The sequence below is a fragment of the Aulonocara stuartgranti genome (assembly GCF_965226115.1).
Source record: "Aulonocara stuartgranti genome assembly, chromosome: 17".
Classification (NCBI taxonomy): Eukaryota; Metazoa; Chordata; class Actinopteri; order Cichliformes; family Cichlidae; genus Aulonocara; species Aulonocara stuartgranti.
Window position 1 is genome coordinate 31216502 of NC_138953.1, and position 27019 is coordinate 31243520.

General features: G+C 40.8%; 3 protein-coding genes across 5 annotated transcripts in view; 1 reads left to right on the forward strand and 2 right to left on the reverse strand.

Moving 5' to 3' along the window:
* LOC309692022 (protein PHTF2) overlaps nucleotides 1–15762 on the reverse strand; it is a 55635-nt gene extending 39873 nt beyond the window's left edge. The window contains exons 1-2 of the mRNA XM_082510144.1: nucleotides 15603–15762; nucleotides 7956–8003 (exon numbers count right to left, since the gene is read on the reverse strand). The gene's annotated coding sequence lies outside the window, so the exon portion shown is untranslated. The remainder of the gene's footprint in view (nucleotides 1–7955; nucleotides 8004–15602) is intronic.
* A 141-nt stretch (nucleotides 15763–15903) lies between these two features.
* LOC309692024 (transmembrane protein 60-like) lies at nucleotides 15904–20052 on the forward strand. Of its 3 annotated transcripts, XR_014272190.1 has the most exons (4): nucleotides 15904–16319; nucleotides 16626–16747; nucleotides 16856–19286; nucleotides 19507–20047. XR_014272190.1 is itself a non-coding variant. In XM_082510146.1 (3 exons), the coding sequence occupies exons 2-3, from the start codon at nucleotides 16664–16666 to the stop codon at nucleotides 17171–17173; spliced, it is 402 nt and encodes a 133-aa protein (XP_082366272.1). In that variant the 5' UTR covers nucleotides 15904–16319; nucleotides 16626–16663; the 3' UTR covers nucleotides 17174–20049. The 3 variants fall into 3 exon arrangements, 2 of the variants coding, with proteins under 2 accessions (XP_082366272.1, XP_082366273.1); XM_082510146.1 differs by having other exon boundaries at nucleotides 16856–20049; XM_082510147.1 differs by lacking the exon at nucleotides 15904–16319 and having other exon boundaries at nucleotides 16653–16747; nucleotides 16831–20052.
* A 1848-nt stretch (nucleotides 20053–21900) lies between these two features.
* The window catches only part of LOC309692020 (uncharacterized protein), a 39577-nt gene continuing 34458 nt past the window's right edge, over nucleotides 21901–27019 (reverse strand). Inside the window, exon 9 of the mRNA XM_082510137.1 lies at nucleotides 21901–26015. Coding sequence (XP_082366263.1) covers nucleotides 24180–26015 — 1836 coding nt within the window. The 3' untranslated portion in view covers nucleotides 21901–24179. The remainder of the gene's footprint in view (nucleotides 26016–27019) is intronic.

The following is a 27019-nucleotide window of genomic DNA, read 5'->3' on the forward strand; positions in this document are numbered from 1 at the left end:
ATAAACGAATTTCTGAGACCACATCACTCAAGTATGCTATTAAAAAAACAAAACAAAAAATGCCTTGTTGCTGTGGTCTGGGTCAACAAGAACCACTAACAATTTCTGCGATGAGAAACTTTCAAAATGCACAACATAAAATGACGATGGTAAGCATGAGCAGAGAGACAAAAACAGACTAACCTAACGGGCAGACACCTGTCATTACTGGAGCTGGGCACAAACAGCGGTGTGACGGCTTTAACGCCACAAATCCTCCCCATGTTGAGGCAGCAATAAGAAAAGCAGGCACTTGAGGCCAGCACCAATCCAGAAACAGCATCAGACAAAAAACACCAGCAGAGACGCATATTATTGCCTAACACAGCTTCATACAGAGGATTATGTGTGAGCTGCATGGTTGTTATTCTGGCTGGAAAACACAGCAAGAAGAAACAGTTCTTTCCTAACACGCTTTTTTCCAAACTACACATTAGCAGCGTTCCCAAAATACACTGTGGTTTCCTGAAGGGTATTTAGGGAACAGAGCCCAGACAACAGAAACACATGCAATCATTACACATATATGGTCACAAGAGGCTGCATTTGTAGATGTTCAAAAAAACCCAAAAACAAACAAAGAAACAAACAGGGCTTCGTTGGGTCGGGTAAACATCTTAGATATTTCAGGGTTTTAATTTTTCCTGATTGGAAATTTTAACAGTAAAGACACACAGTGCATGCAGCAGTGACTCTTGCGAAATCTGTCTGGGCACCAGTCTGTCTGAACTGACCCATTTAGAAAAAGAAAGAGGGAGAGTGCAGTCAAGTTAGAAAGAGTGCATTATGTAGGCCACGGTTTATAGGAGGCTCTTGTGCTGAGGACACGGCTGTGTGTGTGTTTGTGCATCTCTTTGTGAGCAGGAAATGGTTGAATGCAGTTTGATGTATGTTAAAGCGGAGCATCAGTGCCAGAGTGTGCATCTGTGTGCGTTTGTTTTGTTTGTTTGTGGTAGTATAACTGACCAACAAGGAAGTGACACCAGCTACTGTAATTTCACAGCGAGGTTAGGACCTCAAATATTTCTCAATAATGTTAAAACAGAGTATTTTCATTATCAAAACCAGTGACTGTGTCTGTATATTTGGGTGTGATTTGGATTATGTTTGCCCTGCAAAGTTTCTACTTTTAATATTAACAACAGACAGTAATAGATAGTTAAATCATAAAGTTGATTTGTGGTCAGTAAGTCTCCATCCACACATCTGCTGCTTATCTGGGGCTGGGTCATGAAGGCAGCCATTTAAGTGAAGCCTAATCTTTCCTCTCTGCCGCCACATCCACTCCAGTGTGTTCTGACCACCTCCTATTTGATCTCAGGAGGTATCATAGTCAGATCCCCAACTCACCTCTTTTTGAAGCAGAGGACTAGCAGCTCTACCTAGAATCCCTCCCAAATGACCAAACTCTTCACCCCCATCTCTGAGGGAGAGCTCAGACACCCTTCGGAGGAAGGTCATTTCCACTATTTGTACCCATGATCTCATTTTCTGTCACTACCCAAAACTTGTGAGGATGGGAATACAGATCTACCAGTAAATCAACAGCTTTGCTTTTACACTCAATTAAAACAATCAACGATTAATGCAAGCTGGCCAGATCAAAAATATGCAGACTTAAAAACGGGATGCAACCTACTAGTAAGCACAAACATAGTAGGCAATTGATTTAACTGTGTATAACTGTAGTTATCTGCTGGTTCTGCCATGTTATGACTCCACCTGCTACTAGCCCTACTACACGGCAGCACCCCGCTCTCTTTCTGTGATGGAAACTTGCAAACATGCAAGGTAAAAAAAGTAAGACAAGACTGCTGCACCATGCAGTACTCTTTGATGTAGAAGTGAGCAGGTGTATGTGTTCAGCGAACACTGGTATATAGCCACAAAAGCAAATGTGTAACCACGTTGTGCACAAGGCTGAGGACACTGGCCTGACAGGAAGGAAGGCTGCGGGTGATAGCGCTTCTAATGTTAGCCACACTGGGCAAAGTATGACATCATTTGTACGTATCAGCACAGTGCAAAGGGAAGCATTTCTCACAGACATTTAAAACATCATTTGGTTTTTAAATAATGGTAATCTTAAATACACAAGCACTATTTGTATGGCAAATGTTTAACCCTGACCATTGGTTGTTTAAATACTCATAAAACATTCAAAACCAATGTTAACTAGTCACCACTTGCAACAGAGAGCAGCGTCTCCAGTAACGTGCCTGTCGAAATGTGAAACAAAGTCACAATTTCTACTTCTAAGACCATGAAGTCACAATGAAAGTTGACCTTTGAGACAAAATGTTATGCATTCATCCAGTTAGCATGTGTGTTAAATTCCGTCCTAGCTGCTAATGGGGTTGCTAAATTATGGCCGAACATGTGTTTTATGGTGCAGACCTTTTATTACCAACTTGTAATCATGACATGGAAATATCATGACGTAAACCTAGATAATCTAATCAGTTCATTCTTGAGTCCAAGTTATATCTGAAATACTTAAAAGAAACTTCCTCAAGGTTTATATGATCAGGGTCAAAAAACAAACCCACCAGATTTTTTTTAAATAATAGTTCTCATTACATTTTACATAATTGGTTACACAACCTGCCACCCTCTGACTTTTTAATCTGGCACCTCACAGTTACACTCATTTGCTCTGCAAGACACAGAGACAACCACACACAGAAAATTTCACATTATTGGAAGTAACTTATAATGTTCAAATTAAAAACAAAACATTATTCATCACATTTTTCTCAGTTAATAATTTAGCTAGAAATTTAGGTTCTTTCAATGCAACCCATTCATCTCATTTGTTGGGCAGCTCAGTGGAGCTGACGCTTACTGCAAATAATAATGCAAGTTGCGGGCTTTGGTTTGTGTAGGTAACCCTTTAATGTCTAATGTATCAGTCCGACAGATGTAAGTAAACGTAGAGTGAGAGAGTCCACATAAAAAGCAGGTTGTGAAAGGATCAAACACGAAACCTTCACCTACAAGAGTGTGGTTTGTGTCTCGTCTAAGTAAATGTGGTCCAGCAACTCTGTTACTGTCTATCACTGCCTATTACAGTAAATCAGCACTATTTAAGTCTGTTATTTTTAGACCGACTACACTATTTTCACATTTAAAAACACTGGTTAGGCTGAGGCAAAAAAACAAAACAACAAACAAGGCCCAGTCTTGCCTGAATTTTAGAGCACATCCTTTTATTTTTAAAGACATATACGATAAGCTTATGCCAAAAGAAGCAGTGACACTACAAGACTGAAAATAGAGGACTATTAACTCGTTTGAACTTTGAGCTCACAGCTTTATTTGAAACAGGATGCAACAGTGCAGCAGGTGCCTGGCAGCAATGACGCACACATGCACTTTTCTTATTCACAGTATTTGAAAGTGTTTAAACCAATGAAAGACACTTTTCAACACTGGGGGGAAAATAGCAAAGTAAAACTTTACCAACAGGCAATGGAAGCCAGATTCAAGAGTCCAATATTGGGCAAAACTGACATGCTGTTTAATGTTTTGTTCCCTAAATTTCCTCTAGAAAAAAAAACAAAAAAACAAAAAAACAAAACAAAACACAGCTACGGTCAGTAAGTGCAGTGTATGCTTGCCTAATCCTTGTCATATACAAGTGTATACATTGTTTCACTTCCTCATCAAACCAAATTAACATCGGAGGTTTTGGATGCTGGCTGAAATGAGTCACTTTAGGTTTTACATTTGTAGCAGTAAGAGTTCACGAAACAGGTTTTATCTGCATATAAGGAAAGCTTACATAGCTAAAATGATGAGCTTAAAACGATGGGCTGTTAGACTAAACAGGTTAGAGGCCTTCAATGCTGTTCAAACTTCAAAAAGAGATGGAAAAGACAAGAAATTCCGCTTCTTTTTCCCAATTTTGCTACTTGAAAACAAACCTACATATGACTGAAAGAGTCAGGTAGGGTTAGAAGAAGGTGCCTCATCATGGTCCGATCTTTAGCAAAGCAGTTCCCAGAGCTTGTTTTACAATATCATAACTAGACATGTCTTCAGTCAAGACAGAAAACTGCATTATAAAACAAACTTCTTCATTTTTCCATCCTACTCACTTCTAATACAAACTGACAGTCGGATCATGTGTCTTTGGGATCTCTAATGAAAACATGAGCACAGGAGGAGACCTCCTTCACAAGTCTCGTATCTTGTGATGTGTAACACTAGCTGCTCTCCTCCTATCTGGGTGCTTCATGTTTCATGATGGGAGTAGGTTACCTCTCTGGGCTGGGTGAGAGGGCACATGTGTGCATGCCTGCAGGAAACATGAGGCTGCACGGACGGCAATAGAGAGTCAAAGGTGTTCTAGGGTGATTTCCTGACTATCTCAAGTCACACCAAACAACCTTACAGTTGATCTACCGTAAACCCTTATAAACAGACAGCAAATTGGACATTTAACTGTGATGTTTGTTTAAGCTGAACAGTTTGTTAGACAAGACAAATCAAATGAGCAAGACTTTCCAAAAAACAAAACAAAAAACAAAACAAAAAACACAACAGCTTCTTGGTTGTCTGTAGCAGTTTCACTTAAATACAGGCTTTAAATGAAGTTATATTTACAACTCTAAACATAGAAAAGGGCCTTTGTGGTTGGAGGACGCAGCCAGTGTCATCTGTTTTTAAGTTTTACAACTAGGCTTCAACAACATGCAAAACACAAGTTAATTTTATCAAAACAACCACACGCTAAACTTCAGTCCCTTCATGTGAGAAAAACTCAAAACTGCAAGCCAGTCAATTCAGAAATCCATCTGTCAAGCCTCACATCTCATTATTTGGACAAATAATTGAGTGTAATGATGCCCATTAAACTGATCAGAGCAATCAGGAATGCATTCAGATACTAAAAGCCATGAAGTTAAAATCTGGCTTAAACTGTGTCTGCCAAATTTGAGATCTGCCACAAAATATTCCATGTTTATGACACATCCATCTAGAGTAACTCATAAGCAGGAGTCAGGTTAATTTTCAGTAGTGGAAAGCCTTCAGTGCTGCTCTACATCCCAGTAAGTATTGAGGTATAAACTACAAATACCTCAATGAGAGACCAAAGCGAGCAATAATCATAAAACACACCTGTCTTCCATCTCATAGGCCTGATTCTACAGCCACAGGAAGAATGTAACGTGTGCATGTAGATCATTCGTGTGTTCATAATTTAGGACCAAGCATCTGCACGTTTCCCTTGTACAATTTTCACTGAGCATTATTATTACTACGCTTCAATAAATAAATATATTCATACAAAATGCCTCAGGTAAGCAGCTTTTCTGCCTTAGGCACAACTTGAAAGCAAACTCGAATCATCTCATATGCATGTCCAACATTTGGATGCTTCATCAAATTTGCACTGAAACAAACAAAAACAGAATATAACAATGCATACATACATCTACTACTACTACTAATAATAATAATAATAATAATAAATTCATAATGCCTATAAACAAAACAAAAATTGTAATGTTATTAGTTCACTTTGCCTTTTACGTGTCTTTTTGTGGACAGCGGGTTTCATTAAAATACAAGTGCAAAGAGCTGGAGAAACTATTCAAAGAAAGATTATGTCCGTTGACTTAACTTTGTACAGCAGTTGTAGCTACACTAGATAATTAGTTATTACTGCAGCTTGTTTTGATTGTATGATTGGTGGCTACTGGCATAGTTACTATACTGCACATAAAAAGGAAAAGTGTAGCCACTGTGATTTCATGCCTCTCTGTTGAGGCAGATGATGTTTCACTGTCAGCTGACACCATGTTTTGGACCCAGAGGAGACCATATTTGTACATGTGAGTGGAGACTGTACAGCTGAAATGCAGACCTGCATGTGTGGTACTTATTGCTAACAGGTTAACGTGTGTTTTATGGCATCATGTTTGTGTATTTGCAACCAATGCAAACGTACTAGCGTGCATTCTTCCAACAACTCAGCAGCATGTAGTTCGACATTTAAGCTGTAAAGCAAGCTTAAACAAGGAAGGGAGAGGCAGGGGAGTTTACCACAAAAGTGACAGGGGCTAAAAAACATCAAAGACTAGAAATAAAAACAAATAAAAATAAAATAAAACAGCATGAGAAGCACAGATACATTGCTCAAGTTCATCAGAAAGCAGACATGTCTGTGCAAACGATGCTCCGCCCCCTCCTCCCCCACTAACATGTAGCAGGTGAGAAAGACGACCATGTGTAGAGCTACTTTACAGCTGTAAATGAAAACACTGCTAACACTGACACGGGTTGGAAGGAGACTCTCTACCGTGGCAACAACTTAAATAAAGACATGAAAGACCACAAAAAAGAAAAACCCTTTATCCCAGAACAAACAGAAAAAGAAACGAAGCGAGGAGGAAGGAAATTAATCACACAGACCCAGACCCCAGCACAGACACAGCTCACCGTTACACTTCTTTCAGAGAGGCAATGAGTAACCAGGTACATAAGATCTTCAGCATTAGTTAATGTTAGTTTAGACTGATTACTACAGACTATATTCAGACATTAAAATAATAACAGTATGACAATATGTAAATTATTCGATTTTAAACAAAAAATGTATATATATTTTTACCTGAAACCTGATTTATGAAGAATGTCTGATTATAATAACCTTTAACTGTAACCTACAAGTCTTTAGGCACTACTGTCCTGTATTTAATTTTGGCATCGGATTGATACCGAAAGACTCAGACGGACTGCAAGTCACAGACACCAACATCCTTTGTCAGATAATTACAGTGAAAATATTTGAAATGGCACTGAAACAAACAAACATTGCTCATAGGTCCAGTTCAGTGCGTCGAATTAATAAAGGTGAGGCCTCGCAAGTAACTAAGGTTACAGCTCCTTTGTCACGGTAGCTGCCAATCAAAACAGGCACATCCCTAAATTTAAGCCTTCAGATGAGTGTTGCACAGGGTAGTATTCTAGAGAAAAATACTTTTGTTTAATTTGGGGTCTTACTCACTTTTGGAACCTGTGGCCATTAGAGGAACTGGAATTTTTGACACTACCATGATGGCTTTAATTTCATTTTTTTAAGTTGCTGATGGATATGAAAGCCCGTTTCCGCCACACAAAGAAAAAAATTTCGAGAAAATAACTCAAAATTTCAAGTTATTAACTACACATTTCGAGAAAAGTAGCTCGAAATTTTGACTTTTCTCCAAATTTTTAGTTAATGACTCAAAATTTCGAGTTAGCGCTGCCAATCAGTAATCTACGTGAATGACGTCATTTCCTTGTTACCCGGAAACTGAAGCCCTCAGCTACAAATGCTACAGCTAAGCTACCAATATTACAGCCAGTCATGAATGCACAAATTGCTGATTATTTTCAGCATGGCTTCACAAATGATGAAATCCTTGTGTTATTAGCTGAACAACATGGCGTTACTATCAGCAAACGTACTCTCAAAAGCGCCAATTTGTTGCGATCCAGTTTTGAGGGTGCATACCACGTAGATTACTGATTGGCAGAGCCAACTCGAAATTGCCCCAAAAATGTGTATTTTTTGGGCAATTTTGTGTCACCCCTAGTCAGTGGCAACTTGTTGGACAGTCCAACAAACACACACACCACGAATACCAACCACAGACTTTGTTCACTTGACGCGCGCACACACAAACACCAAGTGTTTGCTACTTGTCTGACCTTCTCAAAAGGGAAGTATTGCTTTTTTCACAGTCTCATTTTTCCATCTGTCTCTCTTTTTCAGACACAGTGAACAGAACTCATGAACTGCTGTTGCCATCTGAGCAGAGCAGCTCTGTGTGTAAGCTTGACTGAAGACACCCTCATAACCGTCTGTGTGAGGTTTCAAGAATCTCCTCCATTTCATTCAGAGGGCACTCAGACACAGGACTCACCTCTGTTTGGGCCGTGTAGCTTGACTGGAGACTGTTGAAACCAGACGACTGTAAAACAGAAAGAGTGTCGTTTCAGACTACTTGCAATGAAACGATCGCATTTGAGGTTCAAAGCAACAGCAGGTGTTTGTGTGCATCTCAGGCTCTCACGTACTATACTGGCTTTCTGGTGGTCACTCACTAAAATGGGGCTCTAATGCATGTGCAAGTGCCTCCTGAGCACTGTGTAATTGGACTTTGGCATGGGTCCATGTCACGAGACTCCACAGGGGGGGTTAAAAAGCAGCGTGTATCATTTGCTGAACTTCAAATGAACACAAACACAGAAAGTCTGCCTGCAGACAGTATGAATTCTCAGAAACTGTAATGATTAACAACAGGCAGCAAGGGACCCAAATATTCAACCTAACAGGGCAGCTCTTGTTTAAAGTCAAGAGAAGGATTGGAATAATCACAATCATCCTCACAATTCTTCCTTCATCATCGACATGCTGTCGTTATTGCCATCAATTTACCCTCAACAATAACCTTCCAGGTAATAACAGGGCAGGCAGTCCCAGCATGTCCTGAAGTAATTCCTAAAACGCCACACTTTGCCCCTAGAATCAGAGTTTTACGACTCAGAAAATTATGAGAAAATTGCATTTACATTTAAACCAATCAGACTCAGATAAAAATAAACAAACAAACAAACTCAGGTAATTTGTGCTAGTAAATGATCAGATATGATTAGCATTATTACATTATTGTAATGTCATACTGAAGTGATGGACAACAGTAAAAACCCTTCGCAATTACCCAAGTTAAAGAATGACTTGTAACCTCAGGGAGTCATGAAATGATCTCCTTATCGCATTAAGAGAGATAAGACAGGATGCTTATTTAAAAAAAAAAGTTTGCAACACAGCTGAGACCTTATGACTTTAGATATGAGGCTTTGTGGTAAGTTTCACTTATAGTCCAGTATTTTGTTTCACAGTGATGAAGATGTATCCCAAATGGGGGAAGAAGAAACACGAAACAATCACGCTGGTTGGTTACAGTAGCTTAGATGTGTAAAAGAGGGGAACCTGCCCTTTGCTGCCAAAAAGCCAATCTAAGATCTCAATCACTTTGAATTGCAAAACCTTGCAAGAGGCGTCCGATGCTCCTGTCAGTTTGGCTGCACTTCCTGTTCACAATAATATTCTTATCAGCTCGTGATGTGTGACCAGTTTGCAGAACTTTCATACAGAGAGCTCTTTTCTGAGAAAAATTATTAAAAGCACCTGTGTGTGTACATCAGCTGGCACCAGTAGGATAATGCACAGAGCTGTATCAATCCAAGCAGAACTACAGCGTTTAGCACGGATCCTCATCGGGTCCAGAGTCAAAATGCTCCCACTGGTAAAACCTGATGTACTGAAATGCCTACCAGCTCTCAGGACATAACCTCTTGATCCACCACTAAATATTAAACATTTGATTTTATTTCTTTTATGTAGGTGGATTTTCTTCCATTTAACATGTGCTCATTAGAGACCTCCAGCTGTCAAGAGGAGACTATATTGAGCTTTAATTACACACAGTTCTCATAAACTTTATAGAGTCTTTGACAAGTGGCATTTATAACCAGAGCATTAATGAGATCTAGCTCACAATTCACAAGCTACTGCCTGTAAAAACAGCAAATGTAACCTTGACCTTGAGCACAACTTGGGTAAAGATCCGTTTGATAAGGTCACTGGTCCTTCACCAAATTGAGGACAAGTCCTCAGACCCCATTAAGTCTTAGGGGAGATGGTTTTGCAGTGATTTGAGTTTGTGCCACACAGCAAGGAGCTGCTGGGCTCAAACACCTTTTCTGAGGAGTCTGGCTGCTCTGTTTGGCTTTCCTGTCCAACTACTGCTTAAACAGGTGAGTCTAAACTGGTTGACGGTCTATTAGCAGTCTGATGGACTGTTGACCTGTCCATGATGTAACCCACCTTTCACCCTATATCTAAAACTGCCCATTTTTCTTCTTTAATGTTGCTGTGCATTTTGACTGCTGATTTAGTATATCACAAAAAAAAGTTATCTTTTTACCCAGACTATTTTGTCCTCATAATCACTGAAAGCTATAATCGCCACTGAGATTAAGCTCAGAATAAATGGCCCAGTCCTAGTGGATTCGGGACGTTTATAGAACAAGAATTTCCAGAGGCATTACTAAATGTTTCCTTGTTCTTATTTTGTATTAAAGCAGCATTCAGACTTAACAGGATGCGTGCATTTCTGTGACTTCCTGTGTAAACTGTTGGAGTCCCAACTGCAGCTTCTGGTCACTGCCACCTTGTTACTGACTGCTCTTTTAGCTGCAGTACAGCTAAGGTGATAACAAAGAAATGGTTAAGTGATTATGAGGTCAACTGACCTTTCTGCTCACAATCACCACTGCAGTGACTTTATTTCTACGCATGATATCACTTCCATGCAGGCCAAGCTGCAGCCGTAGCATAAAATAATATAGCAGATGAGTGTGTGATATAACCATGTTGCAGCTGATGATATAACAAGCTCTGCAGGCAGATTCACGCTCCACAAAACAAAATGCAATCCATCGTCTCAGAGCTCCTCAAAGAGACAAATAAATGAAGGGGGAATGCAACAAGGAGACAACTAAGGCGACTAGGTGAGGATGAGATTGAGATGCAGAGAATGCACTCTCACGTGTGCAAAAGTAGAAACTATTTACAGAAACACTGCTTTTATTTTAAATTACTTTAATTACTAAAGCTAGAAATAACAGCCCAGAGAACATATGCAAGAAGTGGGATCTCTCTCTAGCCAGCCTTGAGCATGCCTTCATCCACACTTTGTCAGGTGAAGACAAATGACAATTAAGGCCTTGCAGGACCAAGAGACTCTTGCAATGTCCAAAGGGTGTAAAAATATACAGAAGGCCACTCAACGAGGGAGTCACTCTCTACAAGTCACATTTGTGTGTGCACACAACGATGCGGTGCAGATACATGGTCTGACTTGTAGTAGTGGACCAGCAGATGATTAATCAGTGTTTTAAAGGCACACGAGCTGCCGAGTCCTACCCTGTTTGTGTGTCTGGGCATTAACAGGAATCCCATGTGTGTGCAACACCACAGTGAATATGCAACATAACACAAAAGTGAGCTATTTTCTGTCAGGAAGAAAACAAACAAACTGCACTTCTGAACCACAGCTTCCTGCAGCGAGGCAGGAAAACGAGCACTGATCTGCCTTGCTCAAAGGCACTTCATAATGGATTTAAGTGAGATCTCTGATATCATTCCCAGTTTTTTTCTTGTTAAACAGGTAGTTCCTAGTAGCTCCTTTTGGGGAAAACCCATTCCTGTTGATGATCATATGACTAACACAACCCTACTGAGTCTAAGAAAACTATATTTCTCTACCCCGAATACGAGGCCCTACAGTATAAGCTGTACATGGGGTTCACAGCAAGCGAGATTAAAGGTTTGCTTAGCTGTTGCACAAGTCACATACTTGCAGTTTGATTAAAAAAAAATAAAAAAAAATAAAAATGTTCCACTCCTGGCTGAATTGCAAACACAGTCAGGTATAACTGCTCCAACAGCGGAAAAAACTCAGCAGCTGATCATTTTTACTGCTGTTGTCACCGTGTTTGTAAGGATAATCAGGATAATCTGATCTGCTTCTTCAGCGTGTACGGCTTAATAGGAAAAAGTGATTTTTAGGCTTAAAAGCAACTCAACCGGTGCGACACAGCGGACTAATTTAGAGGTCGAATTATGACTGCAGATAGAAATCTGGGTGAGCGATGACTTTGTTGGTCAGACATTGGAGCAGACAGACAGGCTCAACGATAAACTTGTTGGATAATCAGTAGGCCTGCCAAACTGAGAGCCTGACCCCCTGCAGAAGCCTGCAGCAGTTTCACTTCTCTGACACAGTCACTAACAGGTTTTAAAGCAGAGTAAAATAGAGTAGAAGAGACAGATAAAGATTTGAATAATGTAGATGAGCACGAGGCGAACTGCTGTTACTGGCCTATCACATATATTGGCACATCTGTTAGTCGAGATACACAGATATGAAGGACATGCACGGACATTTGTATTTTTTTTTTTTTTTTTTAAATAGAGTGGCTGTAGCCCTCAGCAATATCTGCAGCACATGCAGCAGAGTACATCACAGCTTAGCAGACTATGGGCACCCTGATGGCTTCCGATTACCTGTATGCCTGCAAGCAGTTGGCTGGTTAAAAGAAATGCAATGTTTATGGACAGCCACAAAAAACAGACAAAATTATAGCTGCTTAGATGCATGTTTTAATTGATTTAAAAGACTGTGTAGGAGGGCACTAATATTTTTTGTGCCATTTTATGTCCTATACGCTACCTTTCACTGTATTTGCTGCTTTTTTAAATATTGTGTTTGTATAGCTTGAACCAGATTTGATATAAATGGGTCTTCGTAGTTAAATAAAGTGAAAAAGCATTTGCCTCCTTCTAGACTTCTTCCTGTTTTTGCTTGATACGTGTGCATGTTTCAGCTCAAATACATTTTACATATCAGGCAAAGATAAACCTAGTAAAGAAAAATCTGATTTTAAATCATTTGTTATGCGTTTCACGTTACTGTGGAGGAATTTTGGCTCATTCTTCTTTGCAGAGTTGTTTTAAATCAACCACACTGGAGAGTTTTCCCAAGTATGAACAGCCTGTTTAAGGTCAAAGCATCTCAATCAGATTCAAGTCTATTTGGAGGTGGACTTTGTGTGTTTTGGAAAATTTGCATAACCAAAGCGAGCTTGAGTTTCAGGACACAAACTGATGGCCGGACATTCTCCTTCAGGATTTTCCAGTATAGAGCAGAATCCATAATTACATCAATCACGGGACGCTGTCCAGGTCCTGAAGAAGCAAAGCAGCCCCAGACCATCACAGTACCATGTTTGAATGTTGATCATGTTTACACAGGAAGTCACAGAAACACACATCATGACGTTCATTTTGTGAAATGCTGTGTTAGTTTTATGCTGGATGTAACAGGACTCAGACATTTCAAAGTGTTCAGCTGGTGTTCAACTGGTGCACTCTTGGAGTATTTTTTTTATTTTTTTTTTAAAATAGGCTGGCCACTCCTGGGAAGGGTCAACACCATTTCAGGTTCTCTCCATTTTTGGATAATGGTTCTCACTGTCCTTCGCTGAAGTCTCAAATCCTTAGAAATAACCTTTTCCAGACTGAAGATGTCAACAACTTTGCTTCGCATCAGTTCTTCAGTTTCACTTTAGATTGTGAGACGAAGAGTTTCTTTTTGAGATCTTTTAGCCTTCTTCATGTTGTCAGACAGGTTCTAGAGAAGCGATTTCACGAGTCAACAGACCTGGCAGTAGGGCTGGGCCATATTATACGTTCACGGTAATACCGGTATAATGTTAGGCAACGATAGGAAAATGAAATATCGCGATAGAATGGGAGTAAAACGCGCATGCGCAGTGCCTTTGTTTTCATACGCACATGGCCGATTGTTGAGTGAAACAGATGAACCAGAATTGGTTTGTAAAAATGGTGCAACTTCCGTGATGTGGAACTGGTTTGGTTGTTGTCCGTCAGATACACGACAAAGCACATTTTTTTGCAGAACATGCAAGCGGCCGTCATTATTGTCGTATTTGTCGGACTAAGATGCTCTTATATGTGGGAGTAATCTGGGTCCTAAACTCCGTATTTTTCAGGTCAAACAACACTGCAGCATCACTGAGAGTTAAAAACTGTCTAAATTCTTTCATCTTTAATAAAACGATCAACATTGCTGCTTTACCAGGTGTAACTATAAAGTTTAACTTCCAGGCATCCATGAAAACAAGTTATTACATTTAACGGAGTTAGAAGTTAGCAGGAAGCTAGCGGAAGTTAGCTCGCTAGTTTCGCTAGTTACCTAAACATGATATAGCATGTTCTGACTGAGAGATTTCTGAAAAATTTCAAACGTACAGCTCTGCTATCACTTCCAACACAAATGAAGACAGGAAACTAAACAGCAGTGACGTTTGTAGGGTTACTGAAGTTGGGCTAGCTGCTATATAATGATGTGCTACGTGATCGCTAGCGACACAGCTATGTTAGCATAACATAAACAGTGAAGCTGGAGGACGAACACTAACACTTTTCCACTTATAAAAGTTAACGTGAAGGTTCCTCATGGTTAGAGACAAATGCAATCGCATGGCAGGATGCTGTACACGACCAAACTTCAGTCAGGAGAACAACTGAGATAATCCATCCACAATACGAGGTTAGTCATTAATATACTGCAACTACATGGGAATAGAGCAGCTGCCAGAGAATTCAACATTAATGAATCAATGGTACAGAAGTGGAGGAAGCAAGAAGAATGAGTTTAATAAAGTTTGATTTATCTGACTGCTTTGTTTCGCTTAATGTGCCTTATAATCCCGTGCACCTTATGGTCCGAAAAATGCGTACTGCACACTGCAGTTTAATGTTGCAAAGCACCTCTTTTTAACTTCAGTGGATATTATACATGGTTATGCTCAGGATATGTCAGCCCATTTCTACTGGAAATGTCTTTTGGTTAAACTTTCAGCAAGGAATTTGCATTTGCACTGTTACATTTTTATAAAGCTTTAATGTACATAAAAACCAGCTTCTTGTTTAAGTGAAAATAAATGGAAGGTTGTCTTTTTGCGCTAGTAATGTTGTGGAGTTGTATTTTGTCTCGCATCAATTATATCGTCAGTTATATCGTTATCGCAAAATTTCAAATATATATCGTGATAAATATTTTTGGCCATATCGCCCTGCTCTACCTGGCAGTAATTAGGCCTGGGTGTGGCTAGTTAAATTGAACTCAGCTGGCCAAAAAAAAAGTGGTTAATCACATGGGGGCAATTATTTTTTTATGTAACTTCAGGTAGATTTGGATAGCTTTTTCTCTTAATAAATGATACCATGACTTAAAAACTGTATTTTGTTTTCACTCAGCTTATCACTGTCTAATATAAAAATTTGTTGACCTGAAACATGCAAGTGTGACAAATGTGCAAATAAATAAAATAAAATAAAAAAGCAGGCAAATACTTTCACACAGCAGTTTAGCTTGAATAGTAAATCAGTCAGAGCCTAACAAAATGCCATGCAATAAACGGTATTACTATAAAGGTGATAGTTAAGAGCAACCCTACTTGCCTATTTTATTTTTTATACAAGTTTGATTGCTTTCTCAGTTGATTTTTTATCTTTTTACTTGCTATAGAAATACTGTTAGAAAAGATTGTACTAAAAATCTTATTCTTAATAACATTGATGTGGAAGATTTAAAAATAGCAAAGAGGTAGAGGAAGTAAAACACAGGCTAAAAATGTCAACGTTTGCATTACTGTGAAGTAAAGCTCGGTCCACTATGAGTGGGGAAACACATGCAGCTAATTTTGATGCTAGCTGGCATGTAGCTGGAAGCAGCCACTGTGCTTTCGGGCAGTCTTCGTGGTTATCTTGGTTCATATACAGACAGTCCTCCTCCCTTCTGCCAGGCTATATGTTAGCTGAGCCACCGGCAGGCATAACAGCCCACACAGCTGTCTTTAACCCCGAAACCCTGATTACTGCCGTCTAAACGCGCCGTGCAGTCGCTCAGTCTTACCTCTTTGACTGCGAAGGCGGCTCCAAGTCCACAGACAGAGCTCAGGCGCGCTTTCTAAGCGTAGTTTATAATGAACTTGAGCTAGCCAGCCTTGTCCATTGTCTGGAGGAGATGCTGAGTATCTGCTCGCCAGTGTTTCAAGCATTAGCCTTTCCCTTTCTGTCTCTCACTGTAAAAATACTACTTCGGCCCCCTTACCGTAAACCGCCGCATAAAGGCGCAGTTATATTTTCAGCAAATAATCGCCATCGATGGTTGGCAAATAGGAAAGAAGACTAGGGTCACACATGAATACAATAAGTATTTCGAAAGTCAAAAAACGAGAAAATACAGGGTTAAAATTTTAAATACCATCACGACGAATAGGATATAATCAGAAACGCCGGGGGGGGGGAATAAAAAGAACTTTACTTACCTCTAGTGGACGTGAAAACTCACTACAGGAAAACCCAACAACTGCTTTGCGCATTCGTGAACACTTTACGGTTACAACGCAGCGTGACGGACATTAAAACAAACGTGAGGAGCACCAATCGGCTCCCAGGAGAGGCGGGACCCGTATGGATAACGGACCTAAAAAAATCTCCCAGTCTATTTTTATTAACGGACACGTTTGCTGATAATTACATGACTGGCTATAAGAAACGATATGAGAATGTGAATGCGTAGGACACATTGGAAGGAAGATGCTGTCTGCCGAGCTGGAAACACACTAAAGTAAGTCACAGCCAGCGATTAGCACAATGCTATTAGGCTGTAACAGCTAGCTCTAATTGCAGTGTTTTTAATCTGACAATGAATACAATTATGGCATTAAATTATTATTTCAAAGCGGCCATCAGCGAAATGTTGTTTGATGCTGCAACGGAGAGCATAGCTGACACCAAATAATCCAGTTAGTTCTGATTCCTGCCTTGCTGTCAGTTTTTAAATCCACGTTTTATGCTACAAAAGCATGCATTTATCATTATTTAACATATTTTCTGATTATAACACGTGCACATGTGGTCTGTCTGTGTGCAGCTTCTGTCTGTCTCCTCCTCTGGTCTCCACTGAGTGAGATGTCTCTGGCTCAGAGGGTTTTGTTGACCTGGGTCTTCACCCTGGTTTTCCTCATTATGCTGGTGCTCAAATTGGATGGAAAGGTAACAGTTTTCATAGCTTCATCAGCAATCTCCACCCAGTCTCCATCCAGTGACACATTCCTCCCAACAACCTCAACTATTAGCATCTTCTCCCTTTCCTCTCTACAGGTGCAGTGGAACTGGTTCCTCATCTTTCTCCCTGTCTGGGTTTTTGATGGCATCCTCATCCTCATGCTCGCCATCAAGATGGCAGGCCGCTGCAAGCCGGGATACGACCCGCGCAACGGCTCTCCAGACCTGCGCCTGCGTAGCTGGTACCTGACAGCCATGCTGCTGAAGCTCGGCTTCTGCCTGACGCTGTGCGCCAAGCTGGAAAGGCTGGCCGACGTGAAGCTGACGTTTGTGTGCATACCACTGTGGACCATGTTAATGGGGGCGCTGGTGGAACTGGGGTTGAATATCTTTCCTGAAAGGAGAGAGGCTTAGTAGCCGCCTAAGATCTCAGCGTGATTTGCATCACCCTCGACAAACCTGTGTAAAAACACGAAGGCAGACATTGGGAGGAGATTTGTGTTTATCTGGTCTCGGCTTTGTGAAATAGGAGCTTAGCCTGATTATGTTTCCAGAGAAGAATCAAATCTCCACATCAGCTATCAGTATTACTGTTAAGAACAAGAGACTTTGTGTAGGCAGATCACACAGTTGGAAGTGCACAGATTTCGTCATAACTTACTCGGAAAATGTGGCCTGACCTTCATCACACTCACAACTGCAGAGAAACACAATCTGGCTAAACTAATGAAGCACAAACTGGATTTTGCATGATGTTATAAAAGATGAAATAACTCCCATGCCCAGGCTGGAGAATGGACGTGAATCTGAAAAAGCACCTCAATGAGATCAGAGAGCAAACAAAGCCTGGTTCTTGATAAAAATCTGCCTTTTTAAAGAAAACCTGGAAGGGGTGAACCACGCTTTCGTTTCGGTGACTTTCCCAGGAACTTAGAAGCATTTGCAGGTTCACAAAACTGGAAAAATGTTTTTCGAGTCACACTAAGAAGAACTCTCAGAGGATATTCAGGAAAGCTGCCACCTTGCCAGGGAGGTGAAAAAGAAACCAAGGGTAATGACAAAAACACCTCCAAACAGCTGAATAAAGTTTACCATAAGAAAAACACTTAAGAATGATGTTATTGGAAGAACTTGAGGAAGAAAAGCACACTACAATACATGCCATATTTGGAAAAGACTATATCTGAGCACTCAGTCTTTTGGACAACAGTAAATAAAAGCTCACCCCAACAGCGAAGCACGGTGGAGGTACCATCATGGTTTGGAGCTGCTTTGCTACCTCACAGCCTGGACACCTGTCAGAATTTATCACCTTAACCCGAGTGGACATTGTTGGTGCTAAAGGAAGTGCAATGGGCCTGGACTGTGAGCGATCACGCTGTGTTTTTTATACAAATATATACATGCTAGTTTAGTCATATTATAATCTTAAACCTTTCTTGCAGCTGTGGGTGTTCAGGCCTCATCAGTGTTCATCAGTAGAGCTGGGACTCTACTGAGCTGCTACTAAGTCATGTAAACATGGCAAAAATAGCTGAAAGAGGGCCATATGGGAACAGCTGTATCTGTAAAACTACTGTGAAGCCAACACTGGAAGCAAAAAACCCAAAACATCCTCTGATGCTTTGTGTTTTTATGGATTGAAAATGTCCAGTATTGTTTTTCTAAAGTTTCTTTTTGCTGAATGTAAATGACGGCAGCTGCACAGGCAGGAACTGAATCTACTTCCTGTGTAACTATCACGCTCGCTACAAACTACGGTGTAAATTTTTGACTTGTTTTCCAGGTTTATTTTTTAAAACCTTTAAAAGACAGCAGCGAGCTTAGCTGCAAACACAGAAGTGGGGGATTTAAGAAGCATCTGATGTGCCATTTTCCACAGGCTGCCCTCTCTGCCTTATACAAGTTCTCTTTTGTACTTTCATCATCATGTGTTCTCTTTAACTCAGTCTCTGCACTCAAGTCCAAAACTCTGATCACAAATAAACCTTTGTGTGGTTAAAAAAAAATTACAGTTTTAGCCACGAGAGCACCGAGCTGATTCCAGTTTCATAGTTTCATAGTCGGTTGACTCTGTGCATGGGTGAAAATGTATTTAGCGCCATCGGTTGTTTCCTTGTGTTATTTTGCATTGAAATTTCGAAATTGCATGCATGTGTTATAATAATAAACTAGTGATTTACACTACACTGTGTGTCTCAAAACGATGCTTAAAAAGTGGTTCCAAATTGAAGGTTGGCATCAGTTAGAGCTTGTTGAAAACAAAGTATTGTGGTTGGGAAAATCCCTCTGGGACGTAACCTGAAATGAACCGTGAGGCAGCCAATCAGCTAACAGCAGGGTGTGCGTGCACGCTCTTACACATTAGCTCCTCTGAAACGCGCGCACGAGTTTATCTGGCGTTACGTAACACTCTAATTTAATGGTTTATGACAGGATTTTAAAGTTTAGATGTATTTGTATTGTGAAAAAAAACTAACTATGAGAAACTATCCAAAAACACCTTTAAAGAAGATGGAAAAGGCAAGTATCTCATTTTATTTTATGCGACTAAATGTTATAGCACCTTTTTTTTTGCTTCACTTAATGAGCAGCTATGTTTGCAGGTTAATTTAGCTCTTGAATGCTTTATCTTCACAGCAGTTAAGCTCTGATTAAATAAAAGGTTATCTAAGAAACAAATGTATCCAAATGTAGTTTGTTTGACATTAATCAGCACACAACTTCTCATCTTTATCTTGTAGGAGGGGGCGCACATCAAAGCACTTGCTGCTGCGTGAGAAAGAACATTTTCACATGGCTCTCTGCAGTTCTCTGAAAAACTAAATACGCCCAGTAATAACTTGAAGTCATCATTTCCTGTATGACTTTATCAGTGTCTCACATCATTGTGGAGGAATTTCGGTCCAGTCTTCTTCAATCTCGCTGCAGTATTTTAGTTCGGTTGAGTTCTGGACTTTGACTTGCTCCGGTCCTGTGGATGCAAAAGGAGCTCAAATCAACATCCCTCCATCGCCGTGCTTCACAGTCGGGAAGAGGTGTGTGTTTTTCACCGAACATCTCCATTTTGTTCTCGTCTGTCCATGAACATTGTTACAGACGTCTTTTGGACTGTCCAGATGTCCAAAGAGACTCCAAATAAGCCATATGTGTTCAGCCCTTTTCTAGTTGCACTGTCATTCATTTAAATATTTCACATCCTGAGTCCTGTTGTGTGTCTGTTTTATAGAGGTGCTCACACTTGCTGATGATCAGTTAATCAAGAGCATTTAATTAGCAGCACCTGCCTGCTAACTACCCCTTAATTCCAGTGGAAGATGTAAGCATGTACTTTGAGTTTCACACACTGCTTCTGCATTTTGGCTCAGTTTATGTTAAGTAATAATTGTACCTGTTTGTAAAACTAGCTCCAGTTTACTTTTTAATGAGTAGCTCATGTAGGACAGGCAGCATTATAAGGAGCAGGTTTTTACCTGTTCTAAGACATTTTCTGCAGGTTCTTACTGTTAATAAATTAACTTATTGCATTGGTTTTGGTTTGTACAGTTTCCCAACGTGCAAAAACGTTTCTCTTACTGGAGTAATTAGAGTAGCAGTTAGTTAAATATGGGGAAGCAATAGTGCATCTTTATTAGCAATCTTGTGGTGTAATATGTAACAATATCACTCTTTAATGCCATTTGGCAGTTTTTGCTTTACTAGTTTTGTTGTTTTCACTTGTATTTGTGTATTATATTCAGCATTCTACATGCAGTTCTATTGAATTAAATCTATTTCTTGACTTATTGAGCTCCTTTAATGTATTTTTCCTATTGAATTAACTCATTTTAGTATCATTTGTGTTTTAACTGTTCCACTTTATTCTAATAAACCATTTATTTAGTTTATGTTTAATATTTTGGCTGTTACAACACAGGAAATTCCCAACTTTTGCAATAAATATAGTACATCTTATCCTATCTGCAGAGTACATAAGGATTATTTCACATTTCATGCTACATAAAAAAGCAATGAACAGAATAAAATTAATAGCACCCGCAGTAATTTACTAAATGAAAGAATACCATGTGCTCACTGACTGAGTGCATTCACAGTTGAGTGAGTTGGTTTATCATGAATGATCCAAAACTAATTTCACTGTCTCTGCAACAACTTCCTGCCTCGATCCTGCACTTTAAAGGTCAGCTGAGCTCCTCTGGCAGGAAAGGATGAAGAGAGGAGGGAGGAAAGGCTCTTCTTAGCTGGATTTGACCCGACACACAGCAGCCTTGAATCACAGAGCTACTGCATTGTGTATGTGTCCGTCTACTCAAATCTGGACCGTTAAAAACTGCTGAGCTCACTGCCGTAGACTGCAGTGAGGGGGCGGCTTGCATAACAGGGAAACAGAAGCCGAAAACACAGGCAGGTGTATGCTGGACAGAGGTGGAGGAATGGCTTTGAAAATAAGAAAGATGCTTTCAGTAAATTTCAAAGTCAGATGAGTGTCTGTAGGTTTTAAGCACATTCACAAAGCCTTATAAAGGACTCGCATGGCTAAAGTGTAAAGTTACACTTAACACATGAGTGATGCTTTAAGTAGTATTTTTTTTCTTTACAGTGGCTGCTACTATTTGAAAAGAGTTGCAGATATTCTAAGGATGTGACTTCACTTCTAAGGAGCTTTAAAGTGTCTTTTGGGCCCGTTGAATTGATTATTTTTTAGCATCAGGCCTCCCACTGTTTGCAAACACTTTTAACATATCATCTTCAGAGTATGTCAGGGTAGTGTTGACGGTTTTATATTTCTGCCCCCAAGTGGACAAAAAAAAAAATTCAGTTATTGCAGGAAGTTTTGTGGAAGCTTACTAAAAAATGCAATTATTGACATAAACTGTATATAAAAGATGGTTGCACCTATAGTGAACACTCATTTAAAAGCTAAATTACAGATTCATAATATTTCACTCAAAACTGAAGAACAAATGGCTGTTAGTGAAATCATCCACACAGAAAGACATTAACTGTTAAAAATTCTTCAATACTGTCGGCGCACACCTGACGATTAAAGCGGCAACCTTTAATGGATCGACTCCCACCTGCACTAAAGTCTTGCAAGAGTGTCATGCACGGTGGAGAAAACACAACCAGACCAACGAGAATCAAGTCAAACATTGAACCTTTTATTAGCTAGGCTCATATTTAAAGTAGAAACCACACTACAAGTATTTCTTTCCCCTTTACAAAACTCATTATGTACACTACAGTGCTGACAGTTAAAAAGAACAGAAAACAAACAAACAAAGAAAAACTGGAGATAAATGAACTCTGTGAAAACAATTCTAGCCCCTGAAGACTTTTTGTTTTCAGCCATAACTTTTTTGTCACATTTCTACAAAAAAATAGAGAAGTTCCTGTCGTGTTTCTGTAACATCCAAAAGCCAAAAAGCGTATAAAGAGCGGCATAGCGCCTCACAACTGTTATCAAGTGCTTAATTATCACCTCGCTCTCCCCCAGAGCCATACAGTGAAGAGTTCTCACTGTGAACGTTGAGGCAAACTGACGACAAAAAGCTAAGGCGTTATCTGTCATTTTCCAAAATTTTTCAGGCTTGTGGTGAAACGAATCATTAAGGAAAAGAAACCCAAAAAACCTTCTGAACACTGCTGAACCCTCCGACCTCAGATGTTTGGAGAGCTTCCAGCGGCTTTAGACACCAATTTAAGGCTTTGCTCTGATTTTCCAGTTAAAACTAAGACCCCTTCACTGTATGTCTCTGGACCATCTAGTATTTCACAGTTAAGGACAGGCACTGGGGAAATGTGGGCTACATTAGCAATATCGATAGTAAAAAACAAAAAAGACAAAACAAAATCAAGACACCAACAAAGATACACAACTCTGTGACATGCACCGAGACAGACGAGTTTGACTCTCATGATCAGATATTTGGAGAAACATATATTCTTCATAGGCGCTGCTAAAAATTCCACATAAAATAATTTACTGTACTTTTAAACACTTCAGTCTGTGGTTCATAAATAAAACATTTCATAGACTCCACACTGTAGAGAAAGCAGACTTCAGGTAAATAGATAAATAGTGCTTTGGAAACGAGCTCTTGACAGCGTACCGTCTGTTTTCGAAGTGTAAATAAAAAAAATAAATAAAAAGTGAGCCTGAATGCACTGAAGTTACAGTCTTGGAAGAACCTGAAATTGCCCTGTGGATAATCTAATGGAATCTGCAAGTCTCGACTCAAAGTTTCCACAATAATACCAACTGCATTTTCACACGCACTAAAACTGCTGTGATGAGTCACGTTTGGGATGTCTTGGCTATGCTGCATCTGTATGATATTGCTCTTTGAATCCTAGCTCACAGTGAGCTGTCATCGTAGCTGCTTGTTAATAAAACACAGATCCGGTTAAGGGGATAAAAATCGAGGTTCAGGATGTGCCCTGAATGCGTTTTCCTGAGACTTCTGGAGGCCCTGGGTCGAGTTTGTTCACAAAACTTGTTCTCAAAATTAAGAAACCCTGGCACACATCCAGGAGACGGGCGAAAAACAAAAAGAAAAGCAGCAAAATTACACAAAGAGCCCACTGTGGCGTTAAGGGCAGCCAGCACAGGACAACCTCAGTACTTTGAAAAATGTGACTCTTAGTGGCCTGACTGAATGCAGTTCTACTGCATGCTGGAGCTCAGATAATGTTGAGTAGCATTAAAAAACTACAGCAACATTATAGCATTATAGCTCTAAATACAATATTAGGGAAAAGTACTGTGATAGACTGTATAGTGCAGTACAGTAATGAAGTGTAGGAACATTAAATCAATACACCAGCGGTGATCCATCATTATTTCAGAAACAGTCTTGGGCACGGAGAACATACGAGAAAAAAAAAGCCACAAAAATGGAAGCATTAGCTGCAAGTTTCACAAAAAGGCCACACTTACAACCTTTATTCTATATTTATATAAATATCTGACACAAGTCTGGAGAAATCTTCACTTCCTACATCTGACAGGCTCACAGATAATCTGATGTTTGAAAGGACTTATGCTCACTTCACTTAAAAACAAAACAAAAAAAACAGAGCCAGACAGCAGTTTGGCAGACGACAGGGCTCATTTGAGCCTGAATAATCTCTCCTTCAGAGTTCAGATGGCTAAAGGCCAAAGCTACCTGTAAATGAAAGGAATTCTCCATCACACTTTTTAACCTGTGCACGACCAAAGCATCTGTACAATCTAAGCCAGTTCAGTCCAGAGGTCTGGGTTATATCGAGTCCAACGCTGCTTGATAAACTATGATACTGTGTCTGCTTTCTCCCTCTTTAGTTATTTATTTTACATTGTTTTACAACAGCACAACCAAAATGAAACCTTATACGTATACAGTCATTTAAAAAGAGTTTCATTACGTACAAAAAACTACTATAAAATCTGCTTCGGCTCCTCTTCGTGGTTTGGGGGTGGGGGGAAAACAGCAGGGCGAGGTTGAGGTGGTGGGTGAGGAGGAAGAGGGGGGGGAGGGGGGTGTGGGGAGGAGGATGGCGGTGGAGGAGGAGGTGGGTAAGGGAAAGACTGTGACAGGGAGAGCTGAACCTGCATGGATGCTGAGGTCTGGTATTGCGGTTGTAGGGGGTAAGCACCCGGCGGCTGCGAGAGGAAAGGCTGAGGGGGGAGGAAGGGGTGGGAGGTGAAGCCGGGATGCTGGGTGGGGAAGAAGGTTTTGGCGAACTGGTGTGGATGGGAAAGGTGAGGGGAGAGAGACTGGGTGTTAGTGAGGGGAGAGCTTAGAGGAGGGGAGGCCATTAGTGGGGGCTGGAAGTACGGCTGGGACTGTGTGGTGATATTTGGTTGGTGATGCAGGTGAAGCGGGCTCAGGTGGACCGAATGTGGCGGTGCTTTCTGGGTGAGAAAAGAGTTTAGCGTTTGAGGCTGTGTGGGAAGGGAAGGACTGGAGAGGGTGTTTTGGGGGAGCCCTGGAGGTCTGTGAGGGATGTGGGAATGCGGCAGGAGAGGGGAGAAAGAGAGGGGAAGCATCTGAGGGAGGGGAGGAGGTGGGAGATGCTGGGGTGTGTATTGCTGCATGTAGTTTCCTTGCCTCGAGGCGTCCTGTGGTGGATGTACTGGCAAATCCACGGATGTCCTGGAGTCTGAGTCTAAAGTGTGAGTCTGTGCCTCTGGGCGTGTTTGTGTCCGCATGTCGATCCCTGTGTAAGTCCATGTGTTGATTTCGGAGGGGTGTGTTTTTACATCCACAGTGGGCGACCCCTGTGACCACCCCTGTGTCTGTGTGTCTGTGACCGGGAGCGAGTCTTTGTCCTTCGGTTGATCTGACTCCGAGGAAGGAAGAGGCTGAGAAGAAGGAGGAAGCGTGGAGAGAAGAGATTCCACTGCAGGCTTGAGACTAGTCAGGGATGAAGAGGAAGCTGGCAGAGGGGAAGATGTGGACACCACAGCAGAGGAGGAGGAGGAGGAAGAAGAAGAGGTAGAAGATGGATGGGAAGCTGCAAAAGTCGAATGCAAGCTTGCGACAGGTGAAGGTGAAAACGCTGACGAGGTGGAAGACTTTGGGGATGATTTCGGAGAAGCTGAAGAGGAGGAACTTCTACTGGAAGACGTTGTTCTGCTGTCTAAGAGATGGTGGTGGTGGTGGTGATGAGGTTTAGATAATATTTTGGGTTCTGTGTCCCGATCAAGAGGAAGGAAAGCAGGAGGGGACATAGTGCGAGGTGGAGGAGATTTATTCTTGCAGGCAGGGGCTGGAGATTCTGCCTTCACCTTTGCAGGAGGTGAATCCTGCCGTTTAGGCCCTCTTTCTTCAGCTGCCCTCTCCATCACCTCCTGTTTGTCTGAGTGTGCTGAGAGAGCAGGCTGGGACGGGGGAGGTGGATGCTGAAGGCAATCACTGTCCTCCTCCTTTCTGCCAGTTGGCAATGTCCTGCTTTCTGCCACCTCAACCTCAACATCCTCATCCTTTATCCTCTTCTTCTCATCCTCCTTTTCCCCCTCAAAAACCGATTCAGTCTCTTCCACTTTCAGCTCAACCTTCTCCTTCTGCTCCTCCTCCCCCCCTTCTCCCTTGTGGTACTGCAGGAGGCGGACATGCCATGCCAGGCTGCAGACAGCAGAAACTGTCTTGAACTGGTGGACCACATTGCGGGGGATGAAGTAGATGTCATCGTGGCACAGGCGGATGCGAGCATAACGAATGCCTTCCCGCCGCAGCTGGTTTAGTTTGGCGTCGTCCACCCACTGCACACACTGTACAGAGAGAGGGCGGGAAGACGGTTAAAAACGGAGGAGAGGAAGAAAATAGATGTCATAATACCATGAGAATAAGAATTTGAGCAGCAGAGGGCCATGCTGACTTAGATAAAGTAAACAAAAGGACATGCATCGCAAAACTGATTGAAAACACAGTTACACGTCAGAATGAAAGTATTACTAACATTAGAAAACAAATTTATTTAAATTCTTTATTAAGATTTAAATTAGCCTACATCCTTCCAGTTGTCTGATATGCACTGCTTCACAGGACACTGAGAAAACCGGCTGCATGAAGTTAAAAGGCAGCAGCCTCTTGCTAACAATTCGAGAGTTGTTTTGGTTTCCTTTAAGGATGCCGAGCTGCATTGAAATGGTCTGCAGGCTTGTTCCAATCCCCGGGGGGGACATTTTGCTGACGCACGATTCAAAACTCACAGATTAAATAAATTCAAAATAGAATTCCTTTGCATAACGAGTCAGAACAGCAGCAGCAAGACAAAATCTTGTTCTCTGAAGTTGCTTTTGATCTCCTTGAGTGCAGGTTGTACTTATGCAGTCTGCACAAGGGGAGCTGGAGTCTCTTTATCTCAAAAAGGAAAAGAAGCTACACAGACTGCAAAATCAAAGCTGGCAGAAAGGACTAGAGGAACTTTAATGTGTTTTTTTAAATAATTTGTATTTTTGTCATTTTTTAAAAATAGGTAAAAAAAAAAAAAAAAAAGAGCAGTGTGTTTGTTGTTTTTGGTGAAGTTAGATTGTTTTGGCAGTAATTCATTAACTATACTGCTCAAATATTTATTTCACTTTAAATAAACATTTATCTTATGGGGGATTTTTCTGAAATTTAAATAAAATTCACATGATACATAAATAAATATGAAAAAACAGTTGGTGATCACAGAGGACGTCTGGCAGGGACCTGGATCGAGACTAGTGATATTTAACATTTAATTCTTCCTCCACGGAAAGATGTCTGCGGGTGCAGATGGACACAACAA

What these genes read in the sequence shown, in the direction of transcription:
- LOC309692024 (XM_082510146.1), top strand. Translation starts at nt 16,664, where the DNA reads ATGTCTCTGGCTCAGAGGGTTTTGTTGACCTGGGTCTTCACCCTGGTT. An exon ending in TGCTCAAATTGGATGGAAAG is followed by an intron (nt 16,748 to 16,855) that starts GTAACAGTTTTC and finishes TCCTCTCTACAG; the next exon opens with GTGCAGTGGAACTGGTTCCT.